Source organism: Talpa occidentalis, unplaced genomic scaffold (genome assembly GCF_014898055.3).
Source record: "Talpa occidentalis isolate TD23 unplaced genomic scaffold, MPIMG_talOcc4v2.1 talOcc4.2, whole genome shotgun sequence".
Lineage (NCBI taxonomy): Eukaryota > Metazoa > Chordata > Mammalia > Eulipotyphla > Talpidae > Talpa > Talpa occidentalis.
This window is the reverse complement of record NW_023602073.1, coordinates 24,906,106-24,929,950: the sequence shown is the minus strand read 5'-3', so window position 1 is coordinate 24,929,950 and position 23,845 is coordinate 24,906,106. Positions and strand designations below refer to the sequence as shown.

The 23,845-nt window shown below is 43.1% G+C and overlaps 1 protein-coding gene across 4 annotated transcripts in view; it reads left to right on the top strand.

Moving 5' to 3' along the window:
• The window catches only part of PHACTR1 (phosphatase and actin regulator 1), a 329,151-nt gene that overhangs the window by 252,329 nt on the left and 52,977 nt on the right, over positions 1–23,845 (top strand). For all 4 annotated transcript variants that reach the window (XM_054698439.1, XM_037519209.2, XM_054698438.1 and 1 more), the window contains 2 exons: positions 10,477–10,724; positions 12,866–13,022. In XM_054698439.1, the coding sequence (XP_054554414.1) occupies positions 10,477–10,724; positions 12,866–13,022 (405 nt within the window). The remainder of the gene's footprint in view (positions 1–10,476; positions 10,725–12,865; positions 13,023–23,845) is intronic.

Here is a 23,845-nt window from a genome sequence, read left to right as displayed (position 1 = left end):
AGATTAATACTTTTTTTGTTCATTTTTAACAATCACTACTTTTGAAATCAGATGACAAAAAGCAATATCCCTTGATTACACATTTTTCTTTAGAAATGAGGGTGAAATGGTTCTAAGTATTTTATAGGAAAATTAAGGATTTAAAATAAACAGTGATTTTCATTTCAAAACTGGCCCTGATGCCTTCCAAAGGTATCAGAGGTGTTGAATGACCCACAGTCCCCCACCTTGGATGCTCTACTGGCATCCGCCAGATGTGGGTGATAGAGATAAAGCGATTATTAAGCTCCCTGGAAAAAGGAACCAAATACTGCAATGACCCTGAATTGTAGATGTCTTGGCATCTGTTTCTTTATGAATTACAAAATTACATTGTCTTTCCCTCACCAGTAATGAACATGAAAGGTAAAACAGACTCTTAATTTTCAAAGTCTAGCGATTCCTTAAAAATATTCAGCCATTTTAAATATTGGGGAAAGGAGGACCAGATCTGATGGGTGCTGTTATGTTCTCAGTCTGCATGTCTTCTCCATGGTGGAGTAGAGTGGAAGAGAGTTGATGTTTTCACAAAGATGACTCATTAATTGGCAAACGCCCCATTCTGACCCCAATCCTTCCCTCAAGTGTCTCTGGTTCATAGTTTTTGTTGATTTTGATTTTCACTTTCTTATATTCATTTTCCTGGTCCCTTATTTAAGTTTTCTAGATTCCTGCTATGAGTGAGACCATCCGGTACTTATTTCGCTGAGCATGAGTGCCATCCATGTTGCTGCAAGCATTAATTGTTATTTTTTTTAAAAGATTTGTTTATTTATTTATACAAGCACTGGGCACAGTCAGAGGCGTGGGAGGGTGAGAGAATTCACCAGAGCCAGAGCAGAGAGCAGAACAGGCACAATGACAAAACACACTGCTGAGGGGAGCAGCGGGTGCTAGGAGAGGTCTGCGCGCCATGTGGGACCCTTGCCCAGTAGCCAGGGATCGGACCTGCCCTGCAGAGGCTGCGGGCAGCTTCGCAACCCAGCGCTCAACCGCTGCGCCACAGGGGAGGCCCAATTGTTATTCTTTTTTAAAAAAGATTTATTTACTTATGCATCAAGAACTGGGGTACAATCCAGAAGTGCAGGGGGTGAGAGGATTCACCAGAGACAGAGTGGGGAACAGAACAGGCAGATTGACTGAAATACACTGCTGAGGGGAGCTGTGGGCAAGTCAGGAGAGGTCTGCTGCGCCATGTGGGTAGCTCCCAGGCTGACCGGGGATTGAACTCATGCTGCAGAGGCTGCAGATAGCTTCATTGTGCTGTGCATAACCCCTTCTGCCACCAGGGAGTTCCCTAATTGTTATTCTTGATGAAGGCACGACCAAGGACAGAGAACAAACTTTTCCCTTCTGTGACCTGTTATGGGGACTTAATGAAGAAGGGTTTGAAATGTGTGCTTTTAACCAAGAAAGGACTGCCATTCTACCCTCAAGTTTTCTGTATCCTATTTTTGGTGTGTCTTTTAAATAGCAGGATTTTGTGTTGGGTAAACTTCAATTTATTCTTCCCTGTTCATTGTTTTTCATGAAGGAATATATTGAGTCTGTTCCATCCTCTGGGGAGATAGCAAGTAGAAAATAATATCCCTACACTCAAGAGCCTACTGCTTAGTAGAGGAAACAGGTAATAAATCCATCAATATTTATATGCTGTGACATGAGGGTAGGCACCAAATTAAAATAAAGCAGGGCAGTGGTAAGAGATGGTGGTGATGATTAATGTGGTCACAATAAACCCACTTGTTCCCCCTTTTTATTGATTATCCAGCTTAGTACTTATCCTCTCCTCTTGCTTGCATCTTTTTGTCCTGGTAGGCCCACTCACCCCCAACCTTGTCTTCCTTACACTAATCTTACTGAACCAGTAGAATTCAAACCAGCCTCTGTCCATAGTAACCACTCACCCTACGGCTCTTAACAGCAAAATTCATAGCAACAGAGTAGTTGTGTTCTATCAGTGGCTGTTCTCCATGCTTTTCATTATACAGATAATTATATTCCATGTTTTTTTTTAATTTGTGGTGCAAATTAAAGTTCTTAGTCACTATGCCAAGAAAATAATGGCATTCCTGGCTCTCTGGGAGAAGAATGGAAAGAAAACTGACCCTGGAGTGAGAAGACCAAGTCCACATCCCCACTGTGATCATGACTGATTATTTTCTCAGAGACTTAACATCCTCATCCATAAAATCAAGATAACATAGCCTACCTTACTTTGCAAGGTTTTATGACGATTAAATTAAATAATGAATATTTACAAACCATTTTTATGAGACCTAAAAAAGATCAGATGTTTTAGCTATTGTCATTTTGAAAGATGCCCTGCTTCTTCATCCTACGCACTGGAACCCCCTGGTCTCCTTAATTCATAGAAAGGAAGAATGCCAAAATAGTGCAATGACTCCCCAACATCTTGTAAATATCACATTACACTCTTAGGTTTTTGCATGTTCACCTCTATTATAATTTTTCAGGAAAAATACATCATTTATAGTTTACCTAGATGGGGGCAGAATCTTATCTCATTTCCCTGGGAGACTACTTTGGGGACTTCAGTGTTTATTTAAAGTCATTACAGAATGTCATATAAGAACTCAAATGCCAGGCCTCCCTGGTGGTGCAAGGGGTTAAGTTACAGCACCGTGAAGATGTCTTCAGCCACTGCAGCATGAGTTTGGTCCCTAGCCAGGGAGGTGACCTTCATGGCACAGCAGACCTCCCCTGTCTCACCCACTGCTCCCCTCATTAGTGTACTTCAGTAGATCTCCCTGTTCGTCTCCCCACTCTGTGTCTGGTGAATCCTCTCACCCTCCTCACCTCTGTCCTGTACCCCAGTTCTTGTATATGCATAAATAAATCTTAAAAAAATAAAGAACTCAACTTTCCATAGTCAGGTTGAACTCAGCAGTAGGACTTTAGAACCTGAGATATTACCAGTGTCCCCATACCACCACCTGTGCAGAAGAAGGAGCTGCAATGGTGCTCATCATCCCGTTCTTCCAGAACCTTCTTTCCCCATCATCTCTCAGCCCATTCTTTAATGCCAAATGGGTCTGAAGATGTAATTCTCTAATTAAAAGACCTTTGAAGGGCCTCATTGTCAACTTTGTACAATCTACCTTCATCTGCATGGACTAGGGGATGCCTCACAATCTGTCTCCCCAATTCATTTTATTTTCATCTGTTACCATTTTATACCACAGGCCCAATCCCAACCTCACTCTGGGCAGTGGTCTGATAGCCTGCGAGTGTAGTGTTGGGAAATGCAGTGACCCCAGTTACATCTTCTGTGCACACACAGTCCTGGGATGGAAGGCACACAGGTACCTGGCCTTCTTCCTTGCATTAATCTCTGTGCCTTATCTCTTTGGAAACTCTTCTTAGGAAAGAACTCTAGGTCACTGTTTCCAAATTTTTAATTCTCCTCCTGTTCAACAGCAAGACTCAGAATTAGGGGTTGTAGTGAATTAAGTGATAGGAAATCTAATATGACATTCTCTGATCCAGGAGATTTTAATTCAAACAGTCAATTGATTTTTCCATCAGGTCCAAAAATGTGCATAGAAATGAGATTGGGATGTGAAGATATCCCAGTCTGAGTGTCCGAGAGTGTGTGTGTGTGTGTGTGTGTGTGTGTGTGTGTGTGTGTGAGAGAGAGAGAGAGAGAGAGAGAGAGAATACACCCTGTGATGGAAGGGGTTCTTTTTCAGTGTGGGTTCTTATCTTTCTCCCTATGCTGTTGGACTAGTCTTTAGCCACCTTGAGCCTCAGCTGAAATAATCGGATTGGAAAATGAATAAGTGAATGAATGAATGCAAAATATTGTTTAATGTTGGAAGTGTCTTGGGTCTTCATTGAGAAGCTTCATGATTTTTTTGTGGTCAGAAATATGGTATAGGAACATAACTCTTACTGATATCAATTAGTGTATGATAAATTTGGTTTCTGACTGTTTTGCTTAAAATCACAGTTTCCAAGAATCTATCAGTGATGTTAAGTAAAGATCTACCTGTCGGACAGGGTTTTTGTGAGACTTAAATAAATTAATACATGGCACCGTGTGAGCATTTAAAAATGTTAAGCTTTCTCATCAAGCATGGTAGCCTAGTAAGGGTTAGGGGAGGCTCCCTCTAGGAGGTTAGGATGAGGGTCCTCTATGTTTACCTGCAGTTTTAGTTCCTAATCACTCACCAGGAAGAGGAAGTGTGAACATAACCGATGTGCAGTGAAATCCATTTGATTTCAAATACTGAGCAGGGGCCTCCCTGGTGGCACAGGCAGTTGAGCACAGTGCTGTGAAGCTGTCCACAGCCTTGGCAGTGCCGGTTCAATCCCTGCCAGCCTCAGAGCAACCCACATGGCGAGCAGACCTCTCCTGTCTCGCCCGCTGCTCCCCTCAGCAGTGTATTTCATCAGTCTGCCTGTTCTGTTTCCTACTTTGTCTCTGGTGAATCCTCTCACCCTCCCAAGCATCTGGCCTGTACCCTGGTTCTTTAAAAATAAATTTTAAAAAATGCTGAGTGAACTAAATCCTTAATCCAGAATATGTCTCATTATATGAGTCAGCTTTTCCTCTGGCAATTTGACAGGTTCTCTGGAAAATACGTTGACTCTTTCAGGTCGCTAGAGTATTATTTTGTAAATCACTGTTCTGGGAGGCATATTGAGAAAAGCTGCTTCATTCAAGGGTCAGTGTGGGACTCTTACATTATGGAATAAATCCTCAGAGACCAGAGCAGGGCTATAAATTACTCACTGGTGGAAGCCTAATATTATCTAAGTGTGGATACAAAGTGTGTAAGATATAGCCAGTGAGGAACTTAGCAGATAGGATCTGACCAGTTCTTAACCTTTCAGCATATACTGCAGATTCCTGACAATCAGTCCTAAGGTTGCTTTAGAAGAGACTCATGTGGTGTAACTCTGAATGCAGCAAGTAACGAAGCCAATTTGGATGCTCTAGGTCAGTGGTTCCCGAATGGGTGATTTTCCCCTGAGGACATTTGACAATGTCTGCAGATATTTTTGGTTGTCACAGCTGGAGGAGATGCCACTGGCATCAATGGGCAGAGATCAGGGTGCTACATGCCTCCTACAATGTCCTGGACAGTCCCACCACAAAGAATTTTCTAGCCCAAAATGTCAGTCATGCCAAGGTTGAGGGAATCTAGTCTAGGTCATCTTTTAACCAAAATGTACTATCATTGGTGTTATATAAATTGAGTTTAGGATAACATTTGATTATCCTATTTATTTTAATGCAAGTTGTGATTAGCATATAAAACCTATGCTTACAAAGACTAACTGCTTAAGGTGAGGCTAAAAAAGAGTTTTACGTGTTTTTAAGTGTTGACTTGAAATGAATATTATTTAACTTTTTCTTTTAAAGTTGGCATTTTACAAAAACACATAAATCATATGTAAATGGATTTTAAATATGGTATACACACAAAAATTAAGGAGTTTGGATGATGGAGGTTAGGAAACATTGGTTTAGACCCAGGGTCAGAAACTTTTTCTGTAAAGAACTGGATGGTAACTAGTCAAGGTTCAGGAACACCTCCTTTGCCACTCTGATGCCAAAGCAGCCATGACAGTGACAGATGGGCCCATCCCAATCATTATCATCCAGTGTATAAGGTGAATTCCTTAAACTCGGAGCCCCAGGTGTAGCCCAGCATTGACCAGGGAGAACACTACTGCTTACCCTGGTTAGTAAGATCTTAAACATATAGTCAATGCCATTTTTGTATGTGTTGATGAGGCATTCCCTCTGCCTTGCTTATGTGCAATCTGGAGAGGTTAATGTAAGCACACATTTTCTCAAATAGCACACTTCAGTTTTTAGATACAGCATATGTAAACAGTAGGTTCAAATTCCAGCTTCTTCTTTTGCTACCTCAGTCCTCATGGGCCTATTAACCACCCTCTCAGAACCTCAATTTCCTGCTTAATAAAATGAAGATATTGACACCTCTCCTGCAGGGTTGCTATGAAGAACAAATGAGATTCTGGATGTGAAAGTTTCTGGATCAAGGAGTGACACAATCAGTAAATGGTTGCTTTTTTCACTCTCTTCTTTCCTTCTCTACCTCAGTTCTTCCATATATTTAATGAGGATGCCCTTTCTGTCACTGAGCCATTGATAGAAGTGCCAACCAAGTCAGGGGCCCTGCAACACACCACCATATGCCTCCCTGAAAACTAAAAATCATCTCTTAATACTCTCAATATCAACAGTTATATTGAAATGTACCCAAATATTAGTGATTCCACCCCATATTTCTTTAATTCAGCAAAAACAAAAGGCAATTACTGAGCGTCAGCCGTGTATCATACATGGTGTTAGGCACCCGCTATGAACATGAATAATACACGGTTCCTGCATCTTAAGGAGCCTACAGCTTGGTTGGGGAGGAGAAGCTAGTAAGCAAACAGATGCTCACAATTTTCATAATTGTGTAATCTCCTGAGAACATAGGGAACTTGCCTGAGACAAGTATTAAAAGATAAATAGAAATTAACAAGGTCAAGAAGGGCTGGGAGCATCTTCCAGACTGACAGCATGCTGAGCGGTTTTGTGTGTGACAACATAAGTTATATGGTGACAGAGGTGAGGAAGGGGAATGAGGCTGGGTTAATATGGGTCAAATTGTACAAGGTTTTGCTTGTCATGCTGTGTTTATACTACAGCTTCTAGGCTATTGGCTTTCACTTTTTTTTTAGCAGTGAGGACTTTTATTTATAGCAAATCCTCTAAGTGACAATTCCATTATGTAAAACCAGCATTTTTAAGACTGATGTTTGGCTGGATGTTCCCCTACCAGCCCACGATCACCAGGGGTGGAGGCCCAGTGTAATAAGGTGCTGTGTTTAAGTTGATTTAGTTCATTGCCTTGAGTAGAATAATAGCCCATAGTGTGTTAAGTGGCTTTTCCATTTATGTCAGGCTGTAGCACTGGTTTTGTAGACCAGGTAGATTTTCAGAACTCTAAGTCATGAGGCAGCTAGTTCTTTTTTTTTTATTTAAATATTTTATTTTATATAATTCTTACATCTTTTTTCATCTTTGCACAATGTATGCATTTTCATTTTGGTTATATTCCCCATACAATTGCACCCCCCCCCCTTATTTTGACTCTAGTCCTTCCTTTCCCCATTCTTCCCTCCCCCTCCCCTCAGTGTGTCTCTGGTTTATAGTTGCTTGTTGATTTTGATTTTTACTTTGTATTGATTAGTCTTTTTCCTGGTCTCTTGTTTAGGTTTTCTAGATTCCTGCTATGAGTGAGACCATCCCATATTTTTCTTTTTCTTTCTGACTTATTTCGCTGTGCATGATCCCTTTTAGCTCCATCCATGTTGCTGCAAACTGCATGTGTTTATCTTATGAGGCAGCTAGTTCTGAGCTTTATAAAGTTGCTTGACAACCATGTGGAGAGTAGAATGAAACCAAGAGTTTTCAAGCCAATAGGAAGGCCGTTTCTTTTTTTTTTTTTAAGATTTATTTATTTACTTATACAAGCACTGGGTACAGTCAGAAGCACGGGAGGGTGAGAGACTTCGCCAGAGCCAGAGAGGGGAACAGAACAGACAGACCGATGAAATACACTTCTGAGGGGGGGCAGCGGGTGTGGTAGGAGAGGTCTGCGTACCATGTGGGACCCTTGCCAGCGGCCGGGGATCAAACCAGCGCTGCAGAGGCTGCAGACAGCTTTGCAACCCATCGCTCAATCACTGTGCCACCAGGGGAGGCCCTAGGAAGGCCGTTTCTAAAAGTAACAGCTAAGGGTCTCATTCAAGGCCATGCCAAGGGCACACCTCAGATGCACCACCCCTGCTAAACAGTATGATTTACTCTGTTTTGCTGAAGAAAACTATGTCTCAAAGAGTGAATAATTTTCCCAGTGCCAAGAGATGCTAAGTGGTAAAACTTATACTCTATATTTTGACTCCTCAAACTGAGATCCCATTAAGACTTTTCCAGCCTCCTTCTCAGCTAACTCTTCTGCTTTCATCTGTCTTTTCTTGTTGCCCTGTGGTTCTGTAGTTACCACATGTGTGGGGTCACCTGTATATTTGTCTTCCTCTCTCCCAGTACATCTCTCCCAGTACATTTCCTGACACATGGTTGACAGTCCATGGGTATTTATAAATAGAATATTTCAAAATCCTTTTCTTGGACTCACCTAGCTTCCTGGAAAGTAAAAACTTTCTCTCCTTATAGAAGATTAGATGTCCTGTCATAGGCTGGATTCACTCCAGAATGATGACCTGATAGGCCAGATGTGGTCAACAGCTGTTTCTGTTGCAACCCTTAAGTATTTACTGATCACCATGACAGGTCCCTATTTTACAAGGCTGGTAGCATGCTATCTGGTACCGCCAAAGCAGCTACGGGACCCTACTTACAACCCCTGTCTACTCAGCCCCCCATGTATCTCTGAGAAATGAGAAACCAGTCTTCTGTTTATCACAGACTCCCTGTTAGGCTGTCTCTTATCTTCCTTTGCATAATATTTCTCCTTTCTCTATCCTCTTGAGGCAATTTGCAGCCTCCTACATGAAGGAAACTCTATGTGTTCTGGTTTCCAACTTTTCTCCCCCCTCACAATAATCTTCCAGTCAGACAAAAATATCTATTGACTGTTTTTCAACCTTCTCTCCTGTTATAGCCCCATCTTTGTACCTTTGTGGAAACCATTACACTATAAGTGGGGACATTAAATATTAATCTATAGTTGGGGAGAGGAAAAGTCAACGATGGGGAAAACACGAGCCTCTTCCATCCCAGATCCCCTATTCCCAGTGTACAAATCCTAGCTGGTTGGAATACTGTGGGTGTCACTGACTCATGGAAGGGCTGCTTTGTGAGGAGGGCAGTAAACCCCCAGTTACTCACCTTTCAGTCTGCTTTGTCACCCAGAGAGCATCTATCATGCGCCCCACCTTCCACTCTCATAGCCAGTTAAACTGCTAACACCTATTAAGATGCCACTCTTTTGTAAATATGTGATTTCATCTTACTCAGTAGTTGAAGGGATTTTTTTCAGTTATTTAGTTCATTGCCTCAAACATCATAGCTCATAATGTGTTAACTAGATTTTCTATTTGTGTCACTGAAGAGTTATGTGAAAAATACAAAGAGAAAAACAACTCTTTGGAAACAATAGAAGGAAGAAAGTTAATTAACTTTAAATTAGACATAGTAGTCATTGAAGCATAATTGAAAGTTTATAAGGAGATGATCATGTATTCGTGAGGAAGATTTTTCTTCCGGATATAAAGTATTCCAATGTAAAATGTACTGACATATAGTATAACCTCACACTCCATTTCCTTATAAATGTCAAAGTCTTTTGGATGGTAAAATGCATTGAGTTTCCTGTGTTTAGAAATTCCTTAAATGAAAGATACAAATTCTATTTCTAGTTATTCTGAAAAAAAAATTTTAATATTTAACTATGTTTCTGCTCCGTTATTCTTGCTGGACTTCATTCAGAGTCTATCAAAAAAGGATTCTAAATTGCTTTAGGGATCCACAATAGACTCTATTAAGAAAATGACTGTTTTATTTTCTTTATTTTTGATGATATGCATCTCCTCATTTTCTCACCATGACTTTATATAGCTTTTATTATGAAGCAAAATGTATTTTAATTAAAAAATATTTTTTCTGAGCTGACTCAACTTAAGAGGTAAAACCAAGACAATCATCATCATTGCTTCTCAGGAAATTAACCTTCAGAAACTCCAAGCTGTGGCTGTTGAGGGTCTGACAACCGTCCTTGGGAAAGAACTTTCTCAAAGTCACCCTTGACCTTGTGCACCCTGACATTCCATGCATGGGTCTCCAGCCTTTCTCTATCTGTGACATTTCATATGATTTCATCCACTCTCCTGCCCTTGGCCCCTAGTGTGCTGCATAGTTTGGAAAGTGAGGCCATCACACCTTGCCTCTTTCTCTTCTGGATCACTAGCTTCACCATCTAGGGAAAATCTTTTTCTTTTGAGAAGTGTGATTGCAATTGAACCTCCCTTTGGCACGTGGAGATAGTGATCTTAACCAGAAATATTTGTGGAATTAGAATTTTTTCTAGTTTTTGCATTTTTTTTAATTGCAATACATACATAAAATGGATCATCTTAACCATTTTAAGTGCACGGTTCAGTAGCATTCATTCACATTGTTGAGCAGCCACCAGCCACCATCATCCCCTGGGAATTAGACTTCTCATTGTCTATTCTCATGCTGCTACCACCAAGAGGAACTCTGTTGTCCTAAAATGTTCAGCTGTGAAGTGAGAAATGAGACCTGAATTGTAGAGTAGGCTTTTTGTCTCCTGGAACTGGACAAGTGAGTTTTTAAAAGGTGTCAGTGCACATCTATGGTGCTAGCCAGAATGAATGTCTTCTTTCCTCTTTCTCTCTCAACAGCTCTGAGCAGCGCGTCCCCTGCGCCACTTCTTACCATAGCTCTGGTTTGCACTCGGGTGACGGTGTCACAAAAGCAGGACCTCTGGGCCTTCCGGAAATAAGACAAGTGCCAACTGTTGTGATTGAATGTGATGACAATAAAGAAAATGTGCCTCATGAATCAGACTACGAAGACTCTTCCTGCCTCTACACGAGGGAAGAGGAGGATGAGGAGGAGGATGAGGAGGAGGACAGCTCGTTGTACACCAGTGCGTGCATCTCAGCTCCCCCCCGGGGGCGGAGGGGTACGGTTTTGTGGAAAGTGCTGCCAGAGTTGTCTGACACTGTAGCTTCTAATCCATGGTCTAGTGTCAACAGGCCCTAGCTCATGGAGCAGCTTGTTAACCTCTTAGGGCCATGGTTTCTTCACTTAACTGATGAAGAATGAGAAGTGGCAGAGGGCAGATGTCCTGAAAGCAGCTGCATAGCTCCAGATATTGCAACACCACCCGCTTCCTCTTTATGGCTTTCTTTGATTGCTTCCCTTAAGATGCAACCTCCTCCCTCAAACAAAGAAGAGGGGGAGTCCTAAAGCTCAGTTCCAGTTTATAAGATATTCAGACATACTAATCATTGTGTGCACAACAAATTCATTTCTAGGCACACATCAGCTACTTTAGAATGTTCTGAAGCCTCTAAATATGCTAGAGAATATACGAAGAAAGCAAACTTAAAAATCTATCACTCTGGTCAGAAATGATAAATAGAGCCTCCCTGGCGGCCTAGAGGTTAAGTCTCAGCACTATCACCACTACAGCCTGAGTTCACTCCCCAGCCAGGGAGCTACCCACATGGCGCGGCAGACCTCTCCTGTCTCGCCCGCTGCTCCCCTCAGCAGTGCATTTCAGTCAGTCGGCCTGTTCTGTTCCCTGCTCTGTCTCTGGAGCATCCTTTAACCTGCCGACCCCACCCACATCCCTAACCTACTCATCAGTTCTTCTACTAAATAAATAAATAAAATAATCTTTTAAAAAAGAAATGATAAATAAATTTTAGTTCTGAGTATGAACTGATATTTAGTCAACTTTTTAATAAGTGAATTTATATTATAGTGAACTTTTACTGAATATACACTGTGTGTCTGACAACATACTAATATTTTATTCTCTTATCTGCATCTTACAATAGCTGGTGACATCGTCATCACCCACTTCTTCTACAGATAAGGGAACAAAATAAAGAGGCAAGGGACTTGCTCAGAACCTCACATATGTAAGTGGCTATGCTGGGATTTGATGCCAACTAAGCCTAGTTTCAAAGCCCATGTTCTAAAATGAGTGGAGGAAGAAAGAGATGAGTGCCACTAAATAAAATCCAAAGGAATCCCTCAATTTACTGTTTCCCAGTCTCTGCCTCTTGCTTTACACTTCCCAGGCTTCAGATTGCTTGCTAAACTTGAAAGCTGTCAGGAATCCTGGTGAACAATAAAATGATCAAAATAATGTCAAGCGCTTCATAATGTCAAAGACCCACATGATGGCTGAATGGAAGGAGCAGCTGCTCAGCCTCCGATCACCATTTCTTGCCCAGAGAATAAAACGTTTCAGAGCAGGGTTTCTCAATCTCCGCACTATTGACACTTTGCACCGATAACTGTTTGTCTTAGGGACCATCTGTGCATGTAGGATGTTTAGTAGCTTGCCTGGCTCTACCCACTAGATGCTGGGCACAATCTCCCCCTTAAACCCCAGTTTTGACAAGCAAAAATGTCTCTAGCCCTTGCCCAGTGTCCCCTGAGGGTGAGGTCGGGAGTGCAAAATGGCCCTGATTTAGATCTGAGTTTACACCAGATGTGAGAAAGCCCTGCCCCGGCCTCTCAGAATCTCTTATGTTAATAAGAAGAAGCAATCCTTAGAAAGACCAAACTTCCACTCCTGCTCCAAACTGACCCCACTATCTCTGTCCAGCTTTATTTTTCTTGTACCCCAGCACTGCTGGCGCTTTCCCCCATGGGGAGGCGACCAGCCCACCTGCTGCTGGAATCACAGCTACCCTGCAGGCACCAGTCTCCCCTGTTCTGTGAAGCTTCCTAGTCACTCGCACCTCCACATTCTGTTGCACCCACAGTCTGTCCTGCCCTCCTTTGTGCTGTTGCCTGCATGCTGGCCATTCCTAGAGAGAACCCCATAAGCAGTCCCCCTGTTTTCCCCCACACCTACCACACTTTGGGTGCCTAAAACATGCAGGCTGCAGGAACTTTGTGTAAATGTCCTTTGTGGCCTTAACTGCTCTCAGGTGTTAAGCACTTTGTGTTTGTCTTTCTGCCTTTTATCTTGGGACGCATGCATGGCCCTGTGGAAGCCCAGTCAGGTTCAAATAGATATTATTAACTCGTTTCTCCCTCCTGCAGGCTCCTTGGCCATGAAAGTGTGCAGGAAGGACTCCTTGGCCATCAAACTCAGCAACCGACCTTCCAAGCGAGAGCTCGAAGAAAAGAACATCCTTCCCAGGCAGACAGACGAGGAGAGACTGGAGCTGAGACAGCAGATTGGCACCAAGCTCACCAGGTAGGACAGCAGAACCACCAAGTCCACACATTTGAGTGGAAGTATCTAGGCTCCATCCCCAAATCAGGCATAAGCGTGTCTTAAATAGCTTACAGCAGAAAGCCAATGGAGAACATTGCATTTTTTCTCAGTATTGCTTCTATTGTCCCCTTCCCTTTCAACATCTTGGAAATTTCATGTGATTAAAGGTTCAGGGAATAGCTGGGGCAAGTTTTCAAGGAGAGTAGCCAGCAGTAGAAAAGTCACCACCATGCAACTGAACTGAGGGCCTATATGCACAGAAGTTGGGGCTTGATTAAGCACCAAGTTATCAAATAGGCATATTAGCTACTATACCATACAACTAGCAGAGGTCAGTGGTTATTAATATGCCTCATTACATAACTGTGGCTCTCCTGGCCCTGTATATATGGATATTACAGTCATGGATGTCATGTATGTTATATTAATATATAAGACACCTACATGTGTTTGTAACACAGGGCATGTTTTTATGGAACTAGCAAACAGTTATGGACCACCTATTAGTTACCAGTCCTCCTACTAAACATTTTATATATATTAAATCATTTAATCTTGAACCTCCCTATGAACTACAGATTCTTGGTCCCATTTTACAGATCAGCACATCAGGTGTACAGAACTTCAGTTACCCACATAATGTGAAACAGAATGGCCCCAGAGCACTCCCTCTTGACACTGTGTTTTTGCTGCCTCTCTATAGTAGTTGTCACATGAGCCCTTACTTTGTCCCAGATCCTGTGCTGAGTGTTGGGGGCAATGTGTCTAGAAGTCTCCCAGGGGCTTCACCCGACTCTCCTTCTTAGTATTTCTATAGCGTTGAGTAAATCACCTATTGTGTTGGTCTAAGTTTCTGCATTTGTAAAATGAGTTGTAAGAATTACATATAAGCAAAATAAGACAGTCCCTGGCCCACAATAAACACTCAGTTAGCAGTTATTATTTCATGTTCTCCGGTGAGGAAACTGGTGCCTAAAGAGGTTCTAGAGGCATAAAGTCACCCAGCTGTGTGTTACCGTTCTGTTATCTAAGGGCAGCTGCTTTCTCAAGATTACCTTCATTTCCTTCTGGAAGATATCGTTGTAGTGATTCAGTTGCAGTATTAGAGACAGAATGAAAATTCCTAATTACTGCCCCTCCCTACCTCCACTCACAATCCTCTGTGAACTAGAGCACCCCTAATACCTCCGTGATAGCTGCTCACAGTACTCTGGAGAGCCTGACTTCTCAACAGCCTTCCTCGGCTCGACTGATACCTCTCTCCCTGTAACTCCCTTTGGTCTTGGTCTTGTCCTTCTGCAGCTTCTCAAGACCTCATCCCTCTTACCGTGCATGTTTTAGTATATTTGGAGACAAGTTCCCGGTGTCCCCAAGTCCCCTTTCCTAGACTGCATATAGCCAGATCTCTCTAGGGGCACGGATGTAGTTCAGGCCTGCTTTCTGAACCAGCTCATTCAATTTCATACCTCGTACAAGCAGTTATCCTTTTGGGGCTAGGAAAAATCAAAGGACCAGTCCTGACCCAGTCCTTCTGCCCAAAGTTCAACTCCATCCCCAGTGTGGGCATGGAGTATCTGCACTTCTCATTTCCCAGTTTTGCTGTAATACAAGTAGAGCCCCGGATGTGTGAGGGGAAATGGAGGACTTCGCTGAAGACATAAACAAGCTGCTTGCACATCTGACTGCACAAGGTGCACCGTCTGTGGAGAGAGGGGAGAGAGATGGGCAATACGGAAAGCAGATGTGTGTGCAGCTGGCACAGTTGTGTGTGGCTGGCCATTCTGTTTGTCCACTGTAGAGCTGTCCCATGTAAAAGTATACAATGAAGTGATAAACACCATTGTTCTAGAACATATTCCCAAAAGGGGAAACCACCCCTGACTCCTTGTGCCTGAATCCACAGCCACATACAGCACATCCATCCATGCACTGGAAGAACTTCTCTGCATTTGAAACTTTATCTTTGTAAATACACCCTTTCCTAACCCTTCCTGTCCTAGCAATACTTAGATACTGCTTAGAAGTCATAAAATCCATGAAAGGGTTACCATAGTATACATCCATCCCCAGCCTTTTTCACCCCAGTCATTAGAAGGAGAAGACACCCTAATCAGGGACAGAGAGATGGGAGCAAAGGGGACTGAGTTGTGGGCACTCAAGGTGTTGAACAGGCCTGTGTCCTGGCTTTAAATGTACCTCATCTTTGTTCTTTCAACTGGGGGGTTTATTTTTTTCACCTAAGACCCTTGGCTCTCTAGCTAGATGACAGGAAGGGGGTCTAAAAGAGAGGACATTGAGCACGTGTAGCAGGTTGAATGGCCGTACATCAGGTGAAGAGGTCAAACCTGCATCTCAAGGTCTTTTTTGAGGAAGTGCAGCCACTGATTTATATACAAGGAGTTTTAAAGACTGTTCCCCTAAAAATTAGAACCCAATTCTGTGCTTGCAGCCACTCATTTACCCTGAAGCCTGGGCAGAAGGAATCTGAGAACCACAATGTGCCCCTGATAGACAGACAATCACCTAAGGTCAGGAACCTGCGTTCTGGCAGTTTCTGTACTTTTCTAAGCCTTATTTGCTCTCCTGGGCCTTCATTTCCTAATCCTCAGGGATTAGACTAAGCCATTTGATTACTATGCAAAATTGCAACTTCATTATCATAAAAAGAAATTAAAAGTATAGAAATTTGGTGTTATGTGCATTTCTAATGCTGTAAGGCTGCAGCATTCCCTAGCTATTTAAATTAGTAAAAATGGACCAGATCTTCAGTCTCTGAGAGGCATGTCATCAGGTCTGCAGGCCTCAAGGAGTGAATAAGACATAAACATAAATCTAACCTGATAGTTTTAATAGCATTAAAAAAACAAACAGTAATACAGCATCCAAGAATGATCCCACATTGGGAGTAGGAAAAGAAACACCAAATAAAATGATGTTAAGCATAGGGCCTCCCCGGTGGCGCAGTGGTTGAGCGCTGGGTTGCGAAGCTGCCCGCAGCCTCTGCAGCACCAGTTCGATCCCCGGCTGCTCCCCGGCCACCGGAGGAGGGTCCCACATGGCGCGCAGACCTCTCCTGCCGCCCGCTGCTCCCCTCAGCAGTGTGCTTCGGTCCTTCTGCCTGCTCTGCTCCCCGCTCTGGCTCTGGTGAATTCTCTCACCCTCCCACACTTCTGACTGTGCCCAGTGATTATATAAATAAATAAATAAATCTTTAAAAAAAAATGATGTTAAGCATAAAGATAAAGTTTCTATAGAAGGATGCAAATTCTATATAAGAATTCCACATAAGATTCTATATAAGAATTCTGAAAATACTTTCTCATTGATGATTGGGCAGACTCTCCTAAACCTCATTCACTGGTCATGAGGATGTTTTGATAATAAACAACTATTTTAGTCAAATGCCGTCTGGAAAGGCAAACATGAGACACGAACATGGTCAGCTGGGTGCTCACATCTCTGCAGAGAACCAAGAGGTGAGCAAGTGGATACTCAAGTGTGGGGGGTGAAAACAGAACTTCAATTTTAATGTGTTTTATATCATCCTTTTTAAGTTGGCTGGTCTGTTCTGTATTTCATGCCCAGTATAGCAGTGCCATAGCTCCGTGTATATGTGTGTAATATGTAAATAGGAAATGGCATATGTGGAAGTGTATGCTTAGATTTTTTTTTTTTTTAATGGAGTTCTCAAGCATACAGTCTGCATATCTGTGGGCCCCTTCTGAGGGCTCATGATCAGGTCTTTTCATCTCCTAAAATCTCTGGTTAGTGAAAATGTCCCCTGACAAGGAAACACTCCTAGGGGGCTTCAGTCTGAGCCCACGTTTCAGCCACACAGGCCAGCAAGCCAGGAGCATATCAGCTGCTGCCACTGCTCCACCTACTGGGAATTGTAGGGATGGACTGAGGGGCCCAGCTCCCGGGCCTGGGAAAGGGCTTTTGAGATTCTATGATCAAGGTTAAAAAGAGAACACCACAGACACCGGTGAGGGCAGGCAAGGAGTTAGCATTTATTGATTAGCAAAAGAGCAAGAAAAGAGAGCTCCAGGGAAACCTCTCTGGCATGAGAGACTTCCCAGGGTGCCTGCATCAGGGGTCTACGTAGGTTTTAGGGCTGGGGTTTGAGAACACAGGAATTAAACTTTATTGGCTGAGAAATCAAGACTGAGGTCCATTTTGTCTTTCTGAGTGTGGTTCATATACTGTTGCTAATTGTGAGCACCAATCAGTTGACTTGGTGGTCAGACAGGGCTTGTGACCATCTTGGAGTGAACAGCATATGGAGGCTGTATGCCCGGAGCTCCAGTTTGAACTGGTCTCGTCTCAGGGTCTGTGACTCTTTTCCTTTACAACAGCCAGCCTGGTAAGCTATAAAGTCCAGGAATGCACAGGCTAGGGAAAAATAGTAATAAAAGCCATCAACCAGGGAAATTTATGCCAGCAGATATTTGGGCCTAGAGTCACCAGATTTGTTTAACCTCTTGTTTACCACCATGTGGGAACAGCAAAGTTATGTCTGTCAGTCTTTTCCCTGTCCCAGGACCCTTCCTGTCTCAGAAATACAGATGTTCAGCATAATCCTTCACCCCACTAGAACCCCTCCAAATACAAGACCTTACTCCTTTCCTGTGGGTCTCTTCTCTGGTCCTTCAACCTGAGCTCTAGGGAATGATCAGCCTAACTATGTGGTTGTAGCTCTCAGATCCACATCTAGTACCCTTCATTTATAAAGCTTTTTTAAATTTTTTAAAAATTATTTGTGAATACAAGAATTAGAGGTACAGGGGGAGAAGTGAGAAGATTTACCGGAGACAGAGTGGGGAGCAGAACAGGTGGATCTACTGAAATACACTGCTGAGGGGAGCAGCCACCATTGAGACAGGAGAGGTCTGATGTACCATGTGTGGGTTAGCTCCCTGGCCAGGGAATGAACTCAGGCCACAGTGGCTGTAGATAGATTCATGGCACTGAGACTAATCCCTGCACCACCAGGGAGGCCCCATTTAAAAAGCTTTTTATCCCACCAAGAGTATAGTCACTTTGGGGCCTCCCTGGTGGTGCAGGCAGTTAAACTCAGCATTGTGAATCTGTACGCCCAGCCTCTACAGTGCTGGTTCGATCCCTGCTGGCCTCGGAGCAGCCCACATGGTAAGCAGACCTCTCCTCTCTCACCCGCTGCTCCTCTCAGCAGTGTGTTTCATCAGTCTACCTGTTCTGTTCCCCACTCTGTCTCTGGTGAACCCTCTCACCCTCCCATCCATCTGTCCTGTACCCTGGCTCTTGTATAAATAAAATAAATCTTAAAAAAAAAAAAAAGAGTATAGTCAATTCACATGACTACACTTTATTTTTTATGAAATCTAGTCTACCACCACCTCCAAAATCATAATTTAAGAAATTAGACATGGAGGCCTGCTTCTCAATGTTAAGCTAGGTGGACCTCTTAGTTGTCAGTGACAATGTCTCTGATCCCTCTCCACTTTCCAGCCTGGGACATTGGTTGGTAAAGAAATGGAACAACCCTTCCCACCACCTACCTCCTGAGAATGGAATGTAAGACCACTGAGAATAGGATTTTTAGAGACTAAAGAGAAGTCTGATGCCTAAAAAAGTCTTTGTTTCTAAAGCATTCTATAATAAGTCAAATGTTCTTAAGTATTGCTTATTATAAAAAGGAAGGAGCTAAGACACTGATTCAGGAGCTAATCATGGCTACTCACCAGCCTGTGCTCCTTGGCCTTATCTTAAGGAACAGCCAGCTTTTCAGACCCAGCTGCCCAGTCCTCTCCAGCTGAGATCCTCTTGCTTTGTCCCCTCCAGTGCCCTTTGTAATGTTTGGACAGGACAGGGAGAGAAGAGGCCCAGGAAGAAAAACAAAATGGGAGGTGCCTTGCAGTACATGTAGGAGTATATAATCTAAATTTAGCTCAGGAGTAAATGAGGATACAGCCAGTCTGCCTCCCCAACATACTTGTTCCCCTAAAATATCTCTTCACCCTTAAAATATCACCCTCCTACCCAGCAGTGAACTGTCATCGTCTTTTTTTTTTTTTTTGCAGTCATGGTAGACCAGAACGCTCTCAGCACTCGCTTGAGCTGGAACAGTCAGAGCCCCTCTTCAGTCACAGTCACCTCCAGACAGTAGCCCTTGGAGGCCTTGCTTAGTTTTGGAAAGGATGTTTCTCCTTGTGATGTCCTTTGCCAAGACCAGATCTAACCAGTGATTCAGTCCACTCACCTATGATTGTTCCCAGTGATTGACGAAAGATACTCATTTAATTAAGGTAATTGGAGTAGCAATTTTATAACAAAGTGACTACAAACTGTAGTCTATAGTCTCACAGCTGTAAAGAAATCCAAGATCAAGGTGTTGGCAGGGTTGGATCCCTGTGAGCTCTCTGAGGGAGAAGTTGTTCCAGTCCCTTTCCTGCCTCTGGTGTTTGCTGAAAGTCTTGGCATTTCTGGGCTCATAGATGCATCACATTGATTTCTGCTTTCCACATACACTGTGTCTTCGTTCAAGTTCATCTTTTTTTATAAGGAAACCAGTCATATTGGCTAGTTCCTAATGACCTGCTATAAACTTGACACCTCTATAAAGACTCTGTCTCCAGATAAGGTCACTTTCTGAGCTAATAGGGTGGTTAGAACATCAACGTATGAATTTTAGGAAGCCACAATTCAACCCATAACATTTTAGGAAATACAAGATAGGTTGACCTAAAGAAGGGTAACCTCAAATGTGTGAAGGTGCCAGATAGATACTGAACATAAGTGAAGCAGGCAGTTCTAAGATTGTTAATGGTGTGTTAGGACCTGAGGTGAAATGGAAAATCCATCTCTTATCTAAAGGGGCCATTTCTGTTCAATATCAGCCCCCTGTTGTTTTGCAAAAATGAAGGACCAGGAACCCCCAAGAGGATCAACACAGGGTGGGAAAATGCTGTAAGTCTGCCCATTAAAAAAAAAAGTTGGGTATCCCTGGTGGCCCAAGCAGTTGAGCGCAGCGCTGTGAAGCTGTCTGCAGCCTCTGCAGTGCAGGTTCAATCCCTGCCGGCAGCGGAGATGCCCACATGGCACAGCAGACCTCTCCTGTCTCACCCGCTGCTCCCCTCAGCAGTGTATTTCAGTCAGTCTGCCTGTTCTGTTCCCCACTCTGTCTCTGGTAAGTCCTCTCACCCTCCCACACATCTGACCTATACCCCAGTTCTTGTATAAATAAATAAATCTTTAAAACAAAAAGAGTTATAGGAAGGAAAAGTGGCAGGTCCTGAGCGAACCGGGAAGATAAACGGGCAACTCTGTCAAACTGCCCAAAGTGGAAAGTTGCCATAAAAGAGGAAAAGAAGAGAGGAAAGCTCAGAACCCTGCTACCCTCCCCCACCCACAAAGCCTGCACACACAGACCAACAGAAAGGAGGAAAGAAAAAAACAATAACAAGAACAAACTAGAGATTGAGCAGGACTGTGATTGGAAAGGAACTACTGCAGGCACCGGACACCGGGAATGGGAACTGTGGAGAACCATGTAGGAGTCGCCATGGAGGTGAGCAAATGGCTCCAGGCACCACTGGAGGAAGATAAGGTGTGGAGAGACCTACAAGTAACCCAAGACCAGCCAATAAGCTTGTGCAGAAAAGCACACGCACTTGAAAAGCATACACGGATCACAGCTGCCCAGGCCCCCGTGCCCACACCTAGGTTTGCGGGGAGACATGCGGGAACCATCACTGAGGTGAATGACCCTCACTGGGTAATCATAAACCAGGCCACCGGGAACAGGGTGCAAAAGGCGCCATTTCTGCAGACACTGAACTGGGCTACTGCCTGCTTCCCGGATCTGAGGGCTTCAGAACTGAGAGCCAGGGCATGAAATTCGGGGTGTGGGATCCCCATGACGGTGGGGCACAGGGCAGACACAGCTACCCCACGCCGTTGAGGCACTCCATGCCACCCCCACTCTATTCCCCGGAGACCCACCAGAAAAAATGCAGTTTCCAAAGGATACTAGGAAAGATCTCTGGTGCCACCTAGAACAAAATCACCAACTTCCTGATAGTTGGAAGCCAGGGATCCTAAAACCACCCTCAGGCTCTGAGAGAGCGTGGGCCACACAAACAGAGGTAAGAGGGGAAACAAGGCATGGAGCAAGGCCCATTCTGGAACTGAGAGCCAGGCACAGGATCTGGGGCATGGGGTGCACCATAACAGTGGGCACTGCACAGGGTGACAGGCAGCATTTTGGATCTGATAGCCCTGGAACTAAGACCTAGAGCGCAGAATTCAGGGCACGGGATCCATAAGCTGTAGGCACAGGACTGGGTGAATGCAGGGCAGACACAGCACCCAGCTTGAACAAGAGCCCCTGTGTTGAGGTGCTCCCCTCCCCCCTCTGTTTCTCAGAGAACCACTGGGAAAAAGCACAGGTCAGCAAGTACAGGTCTCTGGCGCCACCTAATGACCAGAACAAAATCACCAACTAGCTGATTCCCTGCTGGAACTGAGTAAATACAGAGGGAGGGAACTATAAGGGTCAGTGCCTAGCAACACAGCATCAACACCTTGGTGGAGTTTTGGCATACAGTGCTAGACTTGGTCTGGTAAACAGTTTCCGATACCCCTGAAGGAGCACCCCAAAGAGATGCCCCCTAACACCAGTGGCACAACATCCCAACACATAGAACTAATTAGAAAGCAAGCAGCAGGGAGAAGGAAAAATATAAATAACCAAGCAAGCCCACAGGAGGAGGACACACCACAAAAAGAAAAACAGTCACCAGAGCTTAAAAATGACATGGAAGAACTTTTTGGCAAGTCAAATAGAAAATTAATGATCATCATGATTAAAAAGCAGAAAGAAAAGGAAAAGGAAAAAAAATTATTTGAGGGCCTCCCTGGTGGCGCAAGCAGTTGAGCGCAGTGCTGTGAAGCTGTCCGCAGCCTCTGCAGTACCGGTTGGATCCCCACCAGCCTCGGAGCAACCCACATGGTGAGCAGACCACTCCTGTCTCACCCACTGCTCCCCTCAGCAGTGTATTTCGTCAGTCTGCCTGTTCTGTTCCCCGCTCTGTCTCTGATGAATCCTGTCACCCTCCTGCACATCTGGCCTATACCCCGGCTCTTGTATAAATAAAATATAAATCTTTAAAAAAAAAATGATTTGAGACAAATAATTGCTGAGCTGAAGAATGAAATTGAGACTTCAAAAAAGGAAAGAAAAGAAATGCAGGAGATTAAAAGATTACTAGAGGAGATAAAGAACTCTGGGGAAAGCAGTGATAACAGAATTGATGAAATGGAAGAACGGATCAGTACTCTCGAAGATACAGAAATAAAAAGAGCCAAAAGAGAAAAGGAGAGAGGAGTGCAAAGGAAGAAGTATGAAGACATTCTTTGACAATTATCAGACTCCATGAAGAGAGGAAATGTAAGAGTTATAGGCATTCCAGAAGGTGAGAAGAGAGACAAAGGAACTGAGAAATTATTCAAGGAGATAATTAAAGAAAACTTCACAAGCATGAAAAAGGAGACAAACATAGACATACAAGAAGCAAGATGAGCACCTAATTACCACAATGAAAAGAAAACTACACCAAGACACATAATAGTAAAGCTTGCAAGAGTCCAAGACAAGGAAAAAGTAATGAAACTGGCAAGGGGGAAGAAACAGATAACTTGCAAGGGAAAGCCAATCAGGTTAACCTCAGACTTCTCCAAAGAAACACTACGGGCAAGAAGAGAATGGAGTAACATATTCAACAAACTTCACTCCAGCAAGAATACTTTACCCTGCAAAGCTCTCCTTCCTCTATGAAGAAAAAATATGGACATTATCAGACAAACAGAAACTCCAGAAATTCATTACAACAAAAGCCCCACTCCAAAAAAAATCTACAAGAATTTCTAAAGTCAAAACCAACAGAGGAATGAACAAGAAGAACAGAATAAAGCAAGGAATGAAATCACAAAGAAGGCAAACAGCATGGCAAATACAGATGTCAACATATCAATATTAACTCTGGATGTAAATGGATTAAACTCATCAATAAAAAGACACAGAGTAGTAGCAGCCTGGATTAAAAAAAAAAAACAAAATCCAACCTTATGCTGTCTCCAGGAAATACATTTAACCACAAAAGATAAACATAGACTGAAAGTGAAAGGTTGGAAAACAATCCTACAAGCAAATGGACCAAAAAAGAAGGCAGGAACAGCAATACTTACAGCAGATGAAATAGACTTCAAATTAAAAAAGGTTAAAAGAGACAAAGATGGACACTACATTATGATCAAGGGGACCAAAAAAAAGGAAGAAATAACGCTCATCAATATATACTCACCAAATGAAGGAGCACCAAAATATATTAGATAATTATTATCAGCTCTGAAAACAGACATTAAAGAAAATACATATATAGTAGGAGACTTCAATACCCCACTCTCACCAATGGAAAGATCAATGAGACAAAAAATAAACAAAGACACTAGAGCCCTAAATAAAGACATAGAACTCATGGACTTAACAGACATCTATAGGACACTGCACCCAAAAAAAACTGAATACACATTTTTCTCAAATGCGCATGAATCATTCTCCAGAATCGATCACATACTGGGCCACAAGACAAACAACAACAGATTAGTGAAGACCAAAATCATTCCAACTATCTTCTCTGATCATAAAGGCATCAAACTAGAAATAATAAATCATGAAAAGAAAACAAGGAACCCACTTCATAGTCATTGAAATCCACACTACTGGAAGACCACTGGACGAATGAGGAGATCAAAGAAGAAATTAA